The following is a 20,419-nucleotide window of genomic DNA, read 5'->3' as shown; positions in this document are numbered from 1 at the left end:
GTTTTATTTGATAATATTTTTTATTCCTAATTTTTTTTAATAAACACCGTAATTCATATGTTTTTTTAATAAATTGAGTGGAAAACAGTAAAGATGTAAAATGTAATACGATTCATAATGAATGTTGGAAATAACCACCTCTAGCCAAAATACATGAACGTAGCTTACATGTCACGGATTGCCATACACGTTCAAAGATTTCAGGTGTATTTCTTATGGTGTCACGCTATTTGAATACGATTTTTCAAATCGTTGATATCAACAATGATTGTCATGTAGTAATCCCATAAACAGAAGTCACAAGAATTTAATTTTGAAGATCGAAGAGGCCAATGTTGGAGTCCTCTTCGACCAATTCAAGGGCTGGAGATATGTTGCATCTGAATATTGCCTACCAGTCCGACTGAAATGTACTGGAGCACCATGTTTCATGAACCACATGTTTTGTCTGATATTGAGTGCGATGTTTTCAAATAGTTCAGGGAAATCATTTTTGAAATCAACTAGTCTAAGAAATTCCATTTAATGGCTGAGACAGAAAATGTAGCCGAATTTAGTTATTCCCTAGAATACCAATGTATAAGTTTACTGAAAAAATATTTTGAAAATGGTGGATTCTCGTCTGTCCGTACGTGATTATTGTGAAAATTTTTGATAGATACTCTTGAATAATGCTGCAGCAGTTATATCTTTACCACATCCAATGGGTTCAAGCTCTTTTACCTAGAGATTTTCTTCAACGAGTTAGATTTTGTGAATGTTTAACTCACAAAATGAGGCAAAATCCTAATTTTTATAATTATATTAATAAATAGATCACCTTCATCATGAATATCAAAATAAAATCAAAATGAAAATCTATTTTAACGAGAAAAATTAATTTTTCCTCAGTTTTTACATCTCAAACATATGTAGCAGCCATCAATCAAAGTGTTTTGCTACTATTTTACTTGAATTATTTGAGTCTTAACTCTAATAGCTTTCTCGTTTTAATGTACATGAACCATTCCGTTTCAAGATTTTTTAAATAACAGCCATCGATAAAATTATTCGTAGTTACATTAAAATTGATAAAATACAATTACTTGTTATTATTATTTTTTCCTTTTGGGTGTTTTAGATTTCAGTTTAGTGAAATATTTCCATAATGCATTATATCCTTTATGATTTATACTAATAATATATTTAATAAAATAATTCGATAGTTGTTGGGAAGTCCTTGTTCATATGGTAACGTAGAATGTTTTACGTTATATTCTGCTAATTTATCTGGTATTAAGCCTCTTGTGATTAAAAATCAATTTATCACAATATGATTTGACATTGAAAACTTAATTATGTCAATGAATAGATCAACTTCAATATGAAAATAAAAATCTATTGTAACCATAAAGTAGCTGTTATCAAAAATATGTTTTGTTCATTAATTAAATTATATGTTATTCAGCATTTTTTCAGAATAATTATTTTCTTTTAATGTAGGGTGTGTTTTGAATAGCTAAGCATTTAAATTCAGAATATGATAGTTAGATAGCTCTATCAGCTACTAAGTATTTAATATTTTTCAATGATGGATTCACTCCTAAACCCGCGAGACCCGGGTCTAAGGTGCCACGAAATCAATTCAGATTAATGCTTGTAAAAAATTTTCTATAACTATATCCACCCATCATCGGAAATTTTGGTGCAGCGTAAAAATTTAAAAGTTAGAGTCTTTCTCAAACTCGTTGGTCTGCTCGACATGATGCCCTTTACGAGTTTTACGAAAAAAATGGTCTGCAATAATTGATGCACTGGTATTTATTGCTGAATGCAGAAATGAGAAACTGACTACATGCTCCGAAGCAACGGGATTGCGGCGAAAGCTACAGTATTTAGAAACAGTAATTCTAGTCTTTCTTTGGAATGTAATTTTAGATTGATTTAATACTCCTAGGAAGAAGCTCCAAGAATCTCAAGCTGATTTATCATCCGTTAGGAAACTAATGTATTCATTTACATTTACTCGAAAGATTATTAATCAAATACGGAAGATGTACGCTCTGCATAAAATATATGCAATGTATTATATTCACGTAGTCTTCGAGATGTTTACTCAAATGTTGATATTGCTTTTGAGTATTCCGGCTAAAAATTGTCTAACGTTAATTATTTACGAGGACAAAATTTCGATGTCCAAATATTTTTTTACTCAACATATTCTCCTCTTAATTGCATACATTTATTACATCGAACCTGCCACGTCTCTAGACCATTTAACAAAAAGTTTCTTCTTGCTCTGCAAACCTGACCTCCACAGCTTGTATTACCTCCTCGTTGGAAGAAAATTTACGACCTTTTAAACTATTTTTCAGTTGAGGATAGAGATGTTAGTCGCACTGAGCGAAATCTGCTGAATAAGGGGGGTTATCCTGCATAAACAAAACCCATTTGAGTAGCTTTCCGCGTCTTTTCTCTTTAATTTCTTCCAGTAGAGTGGTTAGTAATGTCGAATAGTAATCTCCAGTTATTGTTTTACCCTTATCTAAAAAATCAATCATGATTACTCCATGGCAATCCCAAAAAACTGAAGCAAGAACTTTTCCAGCAGATTTTTGAACACGAAACTTCTTAGGTCTTAGAGAACCAGAGTGTCGCCATTCCATCGATTGTTGCGTTGTTTCTGGATCGTAGAACTGTACTCAAGTCTCATTCATAGTAAGAATTCGGTTTAAGAAGTCTACATCGTTTTCAAATCGAGCACAGATCGAACGCGAAGCTTCTACCCTTGCACTCTTTTGGTCAACATTCAAACATTTAGGAATCCATTTTGCAGCAATTTTTCTCATGTCCAAATTGATGTGAACTATATGATGAACGCGTTCGTATGAGATATTCAGTGCTTCAGATATCCGTTTTAGCCCAATTCGACGGTCTGATAAAATTATTTCATGAACTGTGTCGATATTTACTGACACAGAATTTGCCTTATCATCATCATCCTTAATTGGAAATTTAACTCTTTTTCACGGTCGCATACAAAGGACATTAATCAACAAGAGTTTAGCATATGTTCGTAAATCTTCGAACAAAATATTGTATTAAAATTAGTAATAGTTATCTCATCATTAAGGGCGACATCAAGACTAAATCCATTACTGTCGGATTTTGCCTTTTTGTACTCTGAACATTGACAGGCGATAGCTTTTGTGCAAACATTCCTAAACAATTTATTCTGCAACTTATTTGACTAAATTTATCTCTATCTATCTATCTATCATATATATATATATATATATATATATATATATAAAATTTTTTTTAATTATTTATAAAAAATTGAGGTTTCGACTAATTATAAGTCTTTATCAAAATATGATATTGACACTGACAATTTACATATTTATATTAATCAATAAATATATCACTTACATCATGAACATGAAGATATGAAAAAAATCAAAATAGAAATTTGTTCTAATAAGACATCAAGAACATGGATTTTATAATTCGATTCGATTTCGATTGTGAATTGAAGTTTTTTATGATAAGAATTGAGTTTTTTATTTATGTTTTCAATTTGATATTTTCGTACGGTAGTAATGCAATCATCTACATATCGGAAAAAGAATGGAATATTTATATCAAGTTTGATTAGGGTAGTTTCCTCGAGATCTTCTATTACTAATTGTGCTATAACACGTGAAATGGAAGCTCCCATAGCCTAACTATCATTTTTTTTTATATTTCATTTTCATATTTGATGTACGGTGTTGAAAGTGTGAGTTCTATAGCTTTTATAAATTCGTTTAGAGGTATTTCTGAATATTCTTTAATTTTGTCCCATTTTTTATCAATATATTTTTCACAGTGGTAATAGGAATATTTGTACACAGGGTGTTTCTATATTCGACCGAGATCGCTCAACTACAGATAAATCTCTATAAATGATTCATTTTAATATAGGAATACGAATGCTTACGGGCCATAGTTGCTGAGATATATGGTGTTCGATATTTTAAAGCAAAAATTTTCCATAAGAACACCTTTAATCTTTTTTTCATTTTGGTGACAAATATGCTCCTTAATAATGTAATATAATAATAACATACTTTGGAAAAATTTAACCAGTGCCGCGCTGTCAGGGTTAGCTGTCACTTTTATCCCCCTATTTTTCACGCCACTGGAGCAAATTCTTTTTTCAATTTTGTTTTAATTTGCCTGATTATTTTTAGTTAAAAAATGTTTGCTGTGAATGTTTTAATACGCTAGTGCGAAGAGTGGGAACTTGATTGCATCCAAATTTTGGTTCTAAAATCTCCTCAAGAAGAAGCCATGACTAACAGTCACTACAGAAAAAAATCACAGACTTTTTTTATGCTTAAAATAAATTTCATGTTAAAATTAATACCTAAACTAATTATGTGTGTATGTTTTTCAATTTTTTATAGACTAGGTGCTGATAATGAAACAGTAAATTTTTCTCGAATATTTGATAATCCCACGTGTTTTGGTACTCCGACAAACAGTCTGTCCCGTAAGTGTGGATTATCGTGTGATAACTGTACCTAATATAGAACGTTTACAAATTACGTAAGGCATTTTTTTTTGAATATTGGATATGCTCTACCCCATGTAAGGAAACGTCAGGTTTGAAGATATGCACGTAATAAGTATGGTTGAAAATATATATATTCAAGAATTTAAATAACATTAAAAATATATAATATCTAATGACACTGCTTCATTAGGTATATTAAATATGACTCTCAAGTCGCGCCGCCGTTGGGGCTTTTTTTACTGCGGCCGCGTTAATGACAGGAGCTGGTATGGAGTATGCACCAAGTTTCATTCGGCATTCACCTAACCAAACCTAACCTAACATGCGTTTTTAAAAGCTTGAGCTCGCGTTTTATACATTAAGTGAGCATTTGAATCGCAGGTATTAAATCATTACGGAAAATAACTTATGAATTTAGTCAATGACTTTACGTAAGAAAAGTCCTTCCCCCTTATGTCAGGTTTCATAAGGAATATTTAACTTTACCCACCCCCCAATGAACCTTACGTACTTTGTAGGACGTTCTCCTAGGTGTAAATAACCATCGAATTGAGTTATTTAGTGATCGAGGTTTTAGGTATATTATATACTGTTTTTTCACGTCAAAATTCAATTCAATATTCTTTCAAAAACAGTTACATATATAAACAGTTCGTATAACCTATTTAGTAATGAAAACATTTCGAACTGCAATGATATTTTTTTGTGTATAATAATATAAATAAAATATAGGGTGCTTAATTTTAAAAAAATAACGGCATTCTTTAATGTTGTAAATAATTATTAAATTAGATGACTAATGATTGCCGTAATTCCTCATATTTTCAAATTGGTATCTCAATAGACAAAGGAGGCAGTTAACTTTCTCACATTAATTAATCACCCTGTATAAATAGATACAGAACTTATCTAATAGTATAGTTTTCATGGCAGTTTCTCTAAGAAGCATATAAAAAAGTGTAAGATTGATTAACATATCAAGATACAATTTTAAAAAATCATTGCAGTTCGCGCTGTTTTTATTACTAAATGGGGTATTTGAACTGTATATAACTTTTTACAAATATTCAGCTACCAATACTGAGTCTCTGTTATCCACATTCTCATTAAACTCGTATGAATTTAACAAAATAAATTATCTGAGAACTTAGCTAAAAACAGATTTTTAAATTTTTCAACTTTCTTCCACGGTACTCGAATTGTTAAACTGTATCATTTTTCTTAATAAAAATATTCTTTTTTTTATGTTATCTCTAGAATATATTTTTAAATTCCAGTTTACTTTAAAAATAGTACTCATCTTCGAAGTTCATAATCACAGACATAATTACGCAAATGCTCCAAATAATAATTTTCAGATTTAGAAATATATATTTGACGGCATTCATGTATGAAGTATATGCAATATATCAATTACCTTTTCTGCACCAAGGTGTGCCTCAATACTAAGACGTTTCTTGCTTTATTATTTCTTTATTTATTTTACTATATGGATTTATGCATTTTAATTACTATGATTAAAAAATAATCATTAAATTTCCAAATTGAAAATAGTTGTTAATTATTTGTTTCGATTTATATAGTTAAATCATCTATTAAAACAAGTAACTACACACAAACATGGTTTGAAACAAAAAAGCCTTAAACTAGATAACTGCAAACTTATTCCATTTTTTTGTGTTACAGATGAAGCCATAGAAGCTGAAGACAATAAATCCTCCAAAGTGTTCAAAAATAAATTGGTGATGAAAGAAATGGAATTGAAATTAGTCGCGGAGATAAAGGAAAGTCAGAATTTGAAGAGTAAAAATATAAAAGAATCTCCAATTGAAACTTTATTGGCTGTGAGTGGCATTAGCCATGATCCTGTTTCTCAACTCGTAACTGAACTTTCACAATCTCTCAATTTAGAAAAAGACCTAGATATTAACGTACCACGAAAGAATACTCAAGGAAAATTAACAACGAATAATGGAGTAACATTTGTATCACAGCTCAAAAAAGTAGATGCTAAAAAATCCATTAATACTACTAAAGAAAAAGTCGAAAAAGACACTTCCGTCATCATAGATTTTAAATCCAGACTAAGAAAAGTCGAAAATGATAAAAAATCCGATGAAAGAGAAGACAACGAATTTGAACTCAATAAAAGGGAAAGCACTGCTAGTTCTGACAGTGGAAACTTAAAATTAGATGATAGTGATGACAAAAGGAAGAGCACAGGCAGCATTAGTAGCTTAAAAAAACTCTGGGAAGCCAAAGATAATTCCGAAACGGGAGGAAACATCCAATTGAGTCCCAAATTATCAATTAAAAACAGCAAAGCTGAAGAAATATTCGAGAGCTCGCCAGTAGAAACTTCAGATGAATCGGTTAAATTAGAAAAGTCCATAAAAACTGAAAAAAAATCTTGGCCTCCTGCACAAGAGGAAAAACCTGTTATTCCCACAAAACCAGCAGTAAAAGCTTTAAAACCTTTGTTGGGTCGATCGGCAGGATCTGCAATTTACGCTACGCCAATGGCTACCACAAACACTAATTATTCAAAGCCCCCAATAATGACCAAACCTGCTACAATTGAGACCAAAACACCAGAAGAGGAGACCAAATTATCAATGATTGACAAAAGTGGGAAGGATAACATTTTGGAAATATCTCAGGCCTTGGAAACAACTTTGAACAGCATCAAATCGAATTCCGCTGTTTCATCCGCGACTTGGTTACAGTTATCTGACAAAATAGGTTTATTGCACGGTATTTGTATGGATTATGCCGATAATGTAGTCCCGGCACATACCAAATTCCAATTTAGGGAACTGTTAACGAGATTAGAAAGTCAGGCTAGACAGTTACGGTCGGCAGGTTCGAGAAATTCTAGCGAAAACACCCGATGTCTCAACGAAGTGAATAATACTATTAAAGATGTTGTAAATGTCGTTTTTCGTTAAAGAAATTTCAAATCGACTCCGACTTACAATTATCATTATACGAATGTTAGGACCAATTTGTTTAATGTTTCGATTTTCTGTAAGGTAAGTTGCATATTTCTGACGAGAAGTGTGTGAATGTCGAAAGTATTTTTTTTTATTTGTTTTCAAGTTTTGGATTTTTGTTTGTGAAACACTGTACACTGTCAAAAGAAAATGGGATTATCCATGTGAAGTTCAGTGTGATCGTTTCAAATGAAATCACCTCTGTTAATAATTCTCAGTATTGGTAAACAACATTATATGTTAATTATTTTTTTTATTATTCATAAATCGACAATGTAATCATTATTTAATAAATTTTAACATAAATTTGTCCGGTTAAATGTTTTATAAATATTTCAGGAAATTTTTAATAATAATTATATATATTTTTTAGTAATAATTCGATTATATTATCATTCACTAATATTAATTTTCTGTAGCTCCTCAGAAAAAAGTCATTAGATCAAAAGACAAAAAGGCAATCATTCAATCAGCATACAGTTTTGAACACCGATTAATTAAGTTATTTTCAACCTATGTTTTAATCAATTTAGGGATAGTCCTTCCAAACAAACTACAGATGTACAATCGTATTCCTAAATTTCAATCAATAGCCCATTATATGTAGAATATACCAAAAACATAATATATTGTTGAATCTACATAATTTTCAAATTACAATTGGTAGATTACACCTATATAATCAATAATAAGACAAAAAAGATATTAATTTCCCTTTTTAATTTTCTCCATAATCAAAGCATACTGTTCTGATTAGTCTTCCGTTCCATTTTAATTTCTCGCAATATTTTTGGTGCAATGAGTAATTGTCAAATCTAGATAACATGTATTCTGAACTGCATTCAAATTTATTTACTTCTTTAGATTCTCATCTTAGTAGGCATAAGAAAATATTATCAACAAATGATCATGATATTTAATTCCTATTAAATAATCTATTAGCATTGGTGCTTTCAAGAAACGATTTTGTTTTTATGCATATAAAACATACTGAACAAATCTGGTTTCTATATTTACTTCACTAAACTGTGATACAGCTTAAATAATTTTTAGGCATTTCGATATGCTCAACAAATAATTTATTCTCTACATTCAACCTTTCATATCTTAATGTATTTATACTACTTTTGTGACTAGCACTTGACTTATGAAATGCTAATTGTATTGAGAATGCATGCTTTGATAGTTTTTGATAGATACTTATATTTTATATATTTTTTACTAATTACTGAGATTCTAATTTGATTCTTCAAAAAATGTTAGTCACAACAAAAAATGATGAACATGAATGCTAGAAGCTCTCTATATATTTATTGAATGTTATATCATTTATTTTGGAAACATGGTGATCCGTTTACAATGAGCAGTTATTTTTGTCCATATATAATTATTTGGAATATTTTTCAATTGCTGGCATGTGAAATACTCATTAAAAACAAAAATTTTGACTTTATGGTAAGGTACTATTCATTTATAGTCATAAATAGATTTGAATATTAATTTGTGATTCTCTACAATTACAACTCATGAATTTTTCATTCTATTCTCATCCTTGTACTCTTAAAAATGAAAAATATTTACGAATTCTAATCAATTTAGAAAAGGAGTTTAACAAATTAATAAAGATAAAATATATTGTCACTAACTTGGGATTTCCTCTCTATAATTGAACATTCTTGCCAATTACTCTCTCTTGCCAATTATTTATTTTTGCATTTTATCGAGTCTAGCTCAATAATTCTTTTTTTTTTCTACTGTTTTTCTTCCTTAACCTCCTCCATCGATCTTCGAAATTATCATTCATTACATAGCTTTCTTTATATTCAAAATAATGTTGATATTGTTTTTGGAATGATAGAATCACCTAAGTGTTTCTAATTGTAATTATTTTTCTATTTTGTCATTTATGTGTATTTGCAATACAATTTTGTACCTCCATCCTTTCTTCTGTCTAACCTCAAAACTATGTGATTGCTATTTTTTTCCTTTTTACTAAATCAGTTGATTTTGAAGACTGAGTCTGATTTACAATTTTATGAATTTGATATTTGAATAAGAAAAAAAGAGAATAACTTGCTCAGAGTCTCTAAACACTATTTTTAACGAATAAAGATGTAAATAAATTTGTTTAATATGTCTGACGATGTCTATCAAGTATTTTCCGAAAAGCAGTTTGGTACACAAAAGTAGTAATTAAAATAGAATTAAATATTTATATAAGCTTATGCTAGTCTTTGTCTTTGTAATATAATTTTTGGTTAATTACATTGTGCGTGGGTGAATGTCTCCTTAGTGGTATAAGATTTAAGAAAAACCTGATTCAACTGTAAAGTTATTTTTGTCAACAAATTTTCTAAAATCCAAAGATTACACTGGTTTGACGATTTATCGTTTGTTATTTTATGTGAACAACAAAAATTCGTTTATTAATAAGTAACACTGGTCTGCAAAAAAATAGTAAAGCCCCGGCACTATTTTCGGCGAATCCCATGTAAAATATCGTCCTGAATCTAAATGTAACTGCCGTTTTCATCACCCACAATTTTCGAGGGAGCCTCGCACGTTTATTTTTACCACTTTTCGATAATAATAATAAACTTTGATTTTGAAGGGGTAAAAATAACTATTTCAACTGAAAACAAGGATAAATGATAAAGATATATACCATTATTTGCTTCCTTTTTTTACATATCCTGGGGTACATGTGTCTCGTTCCAAAAACCAGCAGTACTCCACCAATATGCTTGCACTCTACTTACCTGAAAATCTCTTCTCCATCTCAGTCTTAATGGATCATTTGCGGTGTTCATCAGAAGCTTCTCCTAAGTTTTGAAATAAGTCCACGGGCGAGTGAAGGAAGTCTACTTTAAGAGACATGTTTCATCTCATCAATTTTTATTAATGTTGTTATATATTTGTATTTTATTGTAGTTTTTATGTACTTTTATATAGTGACAATGTTGCCATACACTTTGCTATAAATTTTATTACCTGCTTTCGATGTTTAATGGTTAAAAGTAGAAATATGTAACAAATAAGTGAAAAATATGTGATAACTAAGTAGAGGATGAGGAAAACTGAGGTCATATTTGCAATCAAGAGGTCATTTTACACAGGAATGGTCAAGAATGGTATCGGGCTGATTTTCTAGCAGACCAGTGTAATAGTACCTATCAAGTAATTCATTGAATTGTTTTTATGGACTATATAACAATTCCATTAATAATATTCATTAACAGAAAGAGCTAGTGGAAAGGGTTGCAGTAGATGTTCAATAATCTGTATCTAATTTTGGGCATTTCAATTTCTTTGTGCTTTGTTGATTTGCATTCTTTTATAAATTGATTTTTACCATAACATTATATTTTCAATTATATCTAAAGTTATCAGTTTCATATTCTTCCCTTCCTGCTTTCACATTTTCGTTTAAAATATATTACATTCAACGACTTGTAATACTTTTGAAAATTACATTGTACAAAATTTGCCAAATGCGAAGAGTGCGCGTGACACAAACATTGTGAGCTTATATGTTCTTTTTTCTAAATTTATTTCGGCATATAATACTGTTATGATTTTTTGGAGTTTTATTTATTTAGAGTATCGTTTTTCCAACTTGATGATATGAATACGAGTAAGGAGCCTCATAAGTACATCTAATTAAATATCATCACAAAATTCAAAAACGTTATCGAAAACAAAGAAACAGACAAACATACAAATCAATAAAAATATAGGCATGAGAGACTTCACTTTTTATACATTTGATGTCTACATAAAATGGCAGAAGTAGCTATTATTTTATTTTTTGTTGCATAAACCCTGAATAAACCTCCCTAATACATGTTTTTGACGATACATATTTCGAATACAAAGTTACAAATTATTAGGAAACTCGAGACGATCGTCAGTTTGTTTCAAAATGTTAATAATTGTTGGCTGTTAAGGTATGAACTTTATAAAAAAGGTGAAATCTGGGAAATCCCATACATCTCCAGAAAATCAATCCATGTATGTATATTACTTTTACGGCTGCCATTTTTTGAAATCTTTTAACACGATAAACCAAAAGAATGTCTTACTACTTATGAGAGCAGAGACAATAATATTGTGTTGTACCTATAACGATAATTATTGTTTCTGGTGTGTTTTTCAACACAAAATTACCTGAATTATAGATTATAAACTGTTTAACTAAAGATTGAATCAGTTTATTCCCCCGATTTCGGGAGATTAATTTAATGATAGTTTAAAGACTATTAAACTTGGTTTAACAGACGGTGCAATTCAGAAAACAAAATTAAGCCACTGTTAGAGTTTGAACCATTGTTAACCTTAGGGTGCAAGCAGCCACATTATTTCAAATTCTTACTAAGTTAATTAACCCAGGAGTGGTCGCGTTATTTCGTGTTACGTATGTAGTCGTGCATTAGATTTTTTCTAAAATTAAGAAATTCAAATTATAATTAAATAATAACACTGTTCTTTCAGTAACCTTTTCTTTTTGGCTTTCAATGTTTGTCCAATTTTGGCAGTACCAATCTTCAATTCTACTTCTAAATCTATATTTGTCTTAAATCTCTTCAGCTTACTTGTGACTAGCTCTTCTGTGGCACCTAAATCCAAAATAAACCAGCTTTCCTTTTGTGACAGATTCGCACAATTTAATGCTATGAATGCAATTGAATCATATTATGTTGCTTGAGAGTTGCCTGTTAGCTTGTTTGTCTGTGCAATATTCTAGACGTTCTTCTATTTCTCCTTCTGCCTTGTGACCCGACTTGCCACATTTATAACATACATACTGATTTGTGTGCTCTTTGGCTAATTCTATATTTTGTATTCAACTTTAGTTCTTCTTAAGGCCCGTTTACACGAGTTTACTGAGCAATTATTTAGTTAAGTGTTTAGTTAATTTCAAACCGTGTGAACAGACAGTTTAGTACAGGTACTAAACACTAAACTTCAGCATTGCTATGACTATTGAAATATGTTGAAGCTAGAGAATATCTCAAAGATTTTATCGATCTGAATCTTACTTTATTTTTTGTATATAGTAGATAAACTTTCAGGAAGTGTGTATAATTATGAGACATTTTATTATATATTCTTCACCATCATATGTTCTTTCTTCGTGTGTGAGATGACCTGTTAAGCCATTGTCTACTACAAAAGTTGTGTCTAACTCATCATTTTCTATGAAATAGTTCACAGTGTTGTTCTGTCTTCTGAAATGATTTTTTTGATCTCTTTTATAATATTATACACTTATCTTTAGGATAATTATCTTTTTTGTAGCAGTTACATGATGAAAATTCCTTACCACTCCAGCAGTTTATTCTAGGTGCATATTTTTGTTGCACTTATTGTAATGTTTGAAAACTCTACTACTTGACCGTTTTTTTTCTTGATTGAGATTGCTTCGGTTCGATTTGTCCTTATTCATTGTATAGCCAGTTTTTCTTGAAAAGTTACATGTACCTTTACATTTGTGAGTTTTCAATTTTGTGTTGCTACTCTTATATCATTATCATTTCATTTTTTTCTGCTGTAGTAATCTCCAACGGAGATAATCGATTTTTTTTCTTTTGCAGGAGTAGAGTTCCATGGTAGGGTTACAATATTTTTGGTTATTAGCATTTCCTTATCTACTGTGAGACGTATATTCTTTAGTTCAAAACTTACGGTTTCCCAAAATATTTTTATTCTTGTCATACTGTAAACATTTCTGTTGATGTTTGGGTTTACATATGGATCAATAGTCCTCGTGGGTTTTCCATGAAGCAATTTTCTTCTCAACATTTTCTGAATGTCTGTGAGCTTCGTTATAAATTCAGTGTTTTCTTTGTTGCACATATTAGATATTGAAAATATTTTACTTGCAGAATATTCTCAGTTTCAAATTAATTTATTTATTATTATTTCTTTATCCTACTTCCGCACTGTACTACACATTCTAATTCACACAAAATGATGTATTTCATTTTTACAAAACTTCTCTTTAATAAAAATACTAACACTATCATTAAGACATTCTTATTCTAGAAACTTGGACAAGACAAGCATCATAGAAATATCTAACAACAATTCGCAAACGTCCTACCAATATTATATTATAAATGTTTGTCATGGTATAAAATTTTTCTACTGAGTTTTTAAAAATGAAATATTGAGTATTCAACAAAAAGTTGGATTACATAAAATTTTTGACCCCATCATACCAATGTGAACATTAAACTGCAACCCCGTAAGATTTTAAGGTTTCAATTTTCTGTTTTCTTTTAAAAGCGGTGTAAAAATTGTTTAATATTTTATTTGTTGAATTTTTTTATGCTTTATTCCATATATTTTAAAAAATTCTGAAAACAGTATTTAGAATGTTAGGAGTTGATTTTAATAAAAATATTAGCTTAGATAGAAAATACTCTTTTCCTTTCGCCGATGAGAGAAAGATTGTAAATTGTTTCTTGTAACAATAATATTTCAAAATCCTCCTACTTAATCCAGTTCAATATTAGAAAAAATCAAATTTATTAAGAATTTGGATAAAATTCTTATGACCTTAGCTATGCATTTAATTTTAAACATACACCTACGTTTTATTCATTTCAATCACTTTTTATTTGAAAGTTCCCTAGTCAGAAAACACAAGTGCATTATTCATAGTACATTTTATTTTTCTAATAGGCTCACTTTCTGAAATGCTCCATATTAATAATATATTTAAAAAATATGCTTCATCAATTGTGTGTGTTTGAACAGTAAATTGCAACGATATATTCAATCTATGTGCAAATAATACTCTTTGAACTTAGATGCTAAGTGTCATTAAAACTTGTGTTGATTGAATAGTCATTTAAAATGTATTTATATCTGTAGCGTTTACTCATGTTAAATATTTTTTATATTTCATATCTATTATACAAGGAAAAATGAGAAACGATATTGAATAAATTTGATTCTTCATTATTGCCTTTTTAGTATTTTCCCAATGCAGCAACAATCTTTCATATTTATGTATATAGATGTCTTCAATTTTTTATTTCTTGGACACTTTTATATATTTTAGTTGCTGAATTGTCTCTTTTGATTAAAAATGTATATTCGATAAATATGTATATTATTATTACATATTGTACATAAGTTATGGATGGTTGAAAGCTCCCATCTGAATACAAACTTAAAAGAGGGAATCTTTTGAAAACTCCAAATATGCCTCAATATTTTTCCTTGTGATACATTCTGGGTTTATTTTTCAACTTTTGATATTCATTTTTTACCACATTATTTAAATTTCAATGATGATAAACTGTTACTTTTATCAGTTCATATAAAGACACCTTTTTTAATCACCTAGTGATACATTCAAAACCAACAAATCAAAAAGTACCGAAGTATCAAATTTATTTAACTAATTAAACAACTATTTTCTTGTAGAATTTGCAGATACAGTATAATGGTAAATAATATGAAATGGGAAAATGTCATGAGAAGATATTTTTGTTGCTATGTGTGTTCATTTATAAAGGGTGTGAATTTCACCAAGCGCCGTTGTGAAAGGTGTCTACTTATTACAGAGGGTGTATGTTATACACCATAAAATTCTGTAAACGAAATTTTGTAGATTATATATACTATAAGTAAAAATTGAATTAATTATAATTTAAAAACTCCCACTTTTCAGCACAAAGCGAAAAATATGGAATCGAGAATCCGAAAACCATAAAAATAACTATTATTTAGTACATTTTATTCCTATGTTGTCACTTTTGTGATTCGTTTGATCTTCTGGATAGTGATTATTACATCCCATGATATGCTAGGAGCACAAAATTAATTTCTTATTTGTTAGACCTTTAGATATGTTTATATTTCTAAATCGTCTTGATTTTAGGTCTCTTCTGATTTGAAATTGGATTTTTTCTATATTTTTAGGTAGGTAAAAATTTTACGTTTCCACTATTTTCAGTCTTTATCAAAATATGATTTATCACTGGCAATTTGTGCATTTATATTAATCGATAGATATAAAAAAAACTAGTTTTAAATAGAAGAGACTTAAAATCAACCTATGGTCATACAAATTTTTGTTGGCTCACATATCATCAAAAAGAAAAAATACAGACACCTTGAATATTCCAAAATCTTGATTTCTTGCCTTTTTGAATCATTTATTAAAAATAAAGTAATACAAATATTGACTTCTTACAATATTACATCCAAAAATTGAAATCTATGACACAGAAAATATTAAGGAAGCTTAATATACATTGACCACAACCACCAATTATTTTGGTATTATGAATGTAAGCAAAATGAACGGATATAGCTTGTGAAAAAATATATATTATACTTTATGCTTTATCTGCCGGCAGATAAAAATTACTAGTCAACATCTATGGAATTGTCAGTAGAACTAATAAAACAAGTAATTTTTTTCTTGTAATAAAAACTGCTCAGATCTTTATATTTCCCTCAAATTGCATTCAATTTGTGCCATGCTCTTTCTTTATTAAAATATGGTACATCAAAACTAAAAAATAATAATGGAAAAAAAACCAAAAATTCTAAAGTACTTCCTAGCAGAGTACCTAATTTTATTTTGTGATTAAGTAGTATAAGACGCCAGTCATGTACTGTCTATAGGATAGCATTTTTTGTACTCGACTAGCAGGTTTTTGACATTTTTTGTATATATAGTATATTTATATCTACTCCGCATTTTGTACAGGCTTCATAGGTAGGCAATAACAGACTGTATCTATTGAAAATAAATTTGCTAATTTAAAATAACGTTTTTTGTTTTATTTATATGCAATTCTTATTACATAAATTATTGAAATAAGAAAAAAAAAGCGTCATTTTACCCATATTTTATTCAGTGAAACAGATCTATCATTTACATTGATAATTCGAAGTTGAATCTTGTATTTGATGATTTGGAATTTGAAAAGTGCAAACAATAGTCAAAAGAAATGATGAAATAGTCAGATAAAAAAAGGAACCAAATTGAGGATGAATATAAAATATATTCAAAGTAGCGAGAATAGTGTATAACAACGAACAAAATTATCGAAATTCTATAATAATTCGTTGTAGCTGTTGAATACAAAATATTATAAAAATATAGAGGATATACTTAATAATGGAAGCAATTATTATAATTAAAATAGGAAAAATAATGTGGTTACGGATTAAAAAATCGATCCTTCCAACCCAAAATAAAAGATTTATTATATGAACTCTTATAATGCAAATAGGAAATAAAATTAGCGCTAGTTATGTGGAGTTATTTTGCTCACTTTATATAAAAATATCTGTGTCAGTTTTTAACGATATAAGAATTAAGATAAGATCATGATTATTCATTTCATTCTCATTCTCATTTTGTAACTCTGAAACTGTAGACTTGTATTAAATAAAATTTGTTTTTAAAAAGATATTTCTCGTACAGAATATCTTAACTAGCTCTAGAGCTTGAATTGGAATAAAAAATATTGATAAGGAAAGAATTTATATAACCAAAAGTACAAAACGCTTGTGAAATAAAGTCAATCAAAGGACTTATTTGAAAGAGCCACTTTGTAAGTTTAAAACAACGAGTATTAATAATGATAAGAAACGATCTGGAAGAGAGAAAAAAATTGATATACAGGCAGAAGTAATAGGAAATCTTACTTTTCCAACAACTCAAGTTGCAACTCTACCTAGGAAGTTTGTTAAATACAAAACAGTGTTGAAAAAAATCCACCCATACACATTAAAACTAATTATTTAATTCTCAAACGACGACCATGACCTAAGACTGGAATTTTGTAAATAAAATCAGCACGAAAATTAATGAAAACAGATTATTTCGGAACGTATTTTCCATAGAATATAAAGTAATGCAAATCCATATTTTATGAAACACATCTTCAGTTTTCCGAGAAGGTGATGAATGCTAAGGTATCCTGGGAAACCATGTCATTTTTAAAATACTAGATAGGTTTATCTAAAGATGGTGGAAAGTACAAAAGAACTGTCAGTCTTGAAGGTTATCCGGATGAATTCAGTAATTTAGAAAAAAAATTCCAACAGTATTTTGCGCCGCTCCCTACTATTACGGTGCACTGAACCTAACAATATTAATTAAAGGCTATTTATGCAGACTAATATGAAAATATAGAGTTTCAAAACAGGATATTTCGCATTAGCTCACTTTGAACAAATATTGGAGTAAATTATTCAATTTTTAATTAATATTGAACATTAAAATTCAAATTCTCTTCAGTATGAATGAACGTAAACCAGGTTTATATAAATGAATACGTTTTTCCAATACTTTTGAAAAGAGTCGTTTCCTATAGGTTCCCACTTAAAATTATTTGTCAAAATGACCTCCATCGTATATTAAAACCAGTAATGTACTTTACAGTCCTTAATCTTCAGTTTCCACAATTCAAAAGTTTATATATAACCCTTCTAACGATTATAGAGGGAAGAAATTTTTGAAAAGTACTGTGTACAAAGACAGTTATCCTTTCTTCAAAGGTGGATGGACATGCAGAATATTCCGTACAAACCTTATAGTAAAGATACAGCTTTTAGACTACTTGCATCATGAGAAGACATAATCCCAGAGAATGAATTTTACTAGAAAATTTTAGTTATTAATATTTATCTCATGATTTTGACTAGCAGCTACCATATTTTATATGAGTTATGTGTTATTTAAACCGGACAATGACTGATCTCTTAGTCTGCCCAATATACTTTCCGTCACAATCACCACAGCTAATTTCAAATATACAACTCTTTTCCAAATTTGGTATTTTATCCTTAGGATTGCCCAACAATTGTTTTAATGTATTGTTGGATTTATAAACAAAGTTTAAAACCCAATATTTTTGTTGTATAAACAGGATTGAATGGTATCAGAGCAAATTTTTTTTTTCTTCACGTAGAGATTTCTTAAACCTATGACGATTTATTATCCTATTTGCAATTTTTTTATCAGAACCGTTGAGTACAACTACATCCTCAATAAAGGTCTTTTCCTCTTTGTATCTCTGGATGGTAAGTAGAAAGTGAATTAACCGATATACCAGGAATGGAGACTGGCCATCTTATGTTGTATACAATGAAAAAAAATAATTCTAGCCTATTACTATTTCTAATTACTAAAGTATGAAGATTCTCGCCAAGGAGGTATTCCCGCTGGATTTAATTTTCGCGGGAGAAGGTTTATTGGTGGGAAAATTTAGTATAAAACAGGTAAGTGAAGTCATTTGATTTTAGTTCACCTTTAGTCTCTGAAGACGATAACTAGTAGGGATATCTTGATAAAAACGCTCGCCACTTGAGGCGCCGATATTTTTCGGAAAACGCTAGGTGGGAATGTGAAAAGTGTATTTTCAAAGGCATATTACATCCCAATTTATAATATGTACTGAATATTTCTTTAATGCGGTCTGATTATTGAATTTTGTTTTGAAAATTTGGAACCAATTCCATTTTTGTCCTTGGCTTTTAAATTTTTTTTTATTTATCCTAATTTTATGTGCATACGTGGTAATAGTATCTTTTCGTAACTAAAGATTCATTCTAGTTGTTACTTGGTTGCAGATATTACCTATGAGAAAATTACAAAGTAGATTATGTATTCATATATTGATTGTGAGGACGATGTGAATCTCGATTAGTGATAATTAAAGATGTTTTTCACGAATAAACTTTTTTTCAAAACATGCATATTTTTTCATGAATGATATAATCTAACCAAAAATACTTTCTCCTGCAGTAAAATTATGCTTGTTCCAAAAATAATACAATTCTTTGTGAAAAATCAGCCCTAAAAATCCGTAGCAGCACCTTTTCAAGCAAAATATCCCACAAAAATTGGAGATCATTATGCAAATTACTTCACCATTTCTCCTGCGAGATTAAGTTTGCAGGATGCAACGAACATTAATGTTGATGAAAAGGTTTTTTATGTATACATTTCCGCACCACCTATGAGGTAGTATACTAGGCGCGTTTTTTTTAACGTGGTTTCCCCTGTAGGCCTATTCCACGATCTACTGGAAACCTGTTCGTTACTAAATAATTAATTAACTGTCATGACATCGAAACCATTTTTATTTTTATGAAGAAATACGTAGGGAATAGAATACGAGTAGAAATGAAGGGAAATTTTGCAAACAATCAAGAAACACTCTCGGTCTTCTACAGTGTGATTCCGTTGAAGATTCAGTCCAGGATTACGAAGAGAAATGATTCCGTGTATGTATCTATTCAAAGAAAAAGAACTACCACCTCTATTTGAATGAGAAAGACCAGCAGAAATGATGGAGTTTGGAAAGAAACAGAAAACACTCGCAGTCTCCCATAGTGTATGGAGTAAGAGCTCAGGTGCGACTGCCCGGGTTGAAACCAAGTCTGAACGACGCGGTTGAGCTATGTTACCCATAACACTTCATGGTGACGGTCGTGTTCCTGTACGAAAAATAAACGGCCAACGCTTTTTGAAGGAGAAATACTATTAGAAATGATTCCGTATATGTTTCTGTTCAAAAAAAAGAACGACCACTTCTATTTGAATGAGAAAGAACAGTATAAATGATTCCGTATATGTTTCTGTTCAAAAAAAAGAACGACCACTTCTATTTGAATGAGAAAGAACAGTAAAAATGATTCCGTGTATGTTTCTATTCAGAGAAAAAGAACATGACCACCTCTATTTGAATGAGAAAGACCAGCAGAAATGATGGAGTTTGGAAAGAAACAGACAACACTCGCAGTCTCCCATAGTGTATGGAGTAAGAGCTCAGGTGCGACTGCCCGGGTTGAAACCAAGTCTGAACGACGCGGTTGAGCTATGTTACCCATAACACTTCATGGTGAC

General features: G+C 29.9%; 1 protein-coding gene across 4 annotated transcripts in view; it reads left to right on the top strand.

Annotated features, from left to right (window-relative positions):
• LOC130446547 (tyrosine-protein kinase Abl) overlaps nucleotides 1–16,327 on the top strand; it is an 88,417-nt gene extending 72,090 nt beyond the window's left edge. For all 4 annotated transcript variants that reach the window (XM_056782878.1, XM_056782879.1, XM_056782877.1 and 1 more), the window contains one exon: nucleotides 6,227–16,327. In XM_056782878.1, coding sequence (XP_056638856.1) covers nucleotides 6,227–7,488 — 1,262 coding nt within the window. In that variant the 3' untranslated portion in view covers nucleotides 7,489–16,327. The remainder of the gene's footprint in view (nucleotides 1–6,226) is intronic.
• The last annotated feature ends 4,092 nt before the right edge of the window (nucleotides 16,328–20,419 follow it).

Source organism: Diorhabda sublineata, chromosome 7 (genome assembly GCF_026230105.1).
Source record: "Diorhabda sublineata isolate icDioSubl1.1 chromosome 7, icDioSubl1.1, whole genome shotgun sequence".
Taxonomy (NCBI): Eukaryota; Metazoa; Arthropoda; class Insecta; order Coleoptera; family Chrysomelidae; genus Diorhabda; species Diorhabda sublineata.
This window is presented reverse-complemented; position numbering and strand designations above follow the sequence as displayed.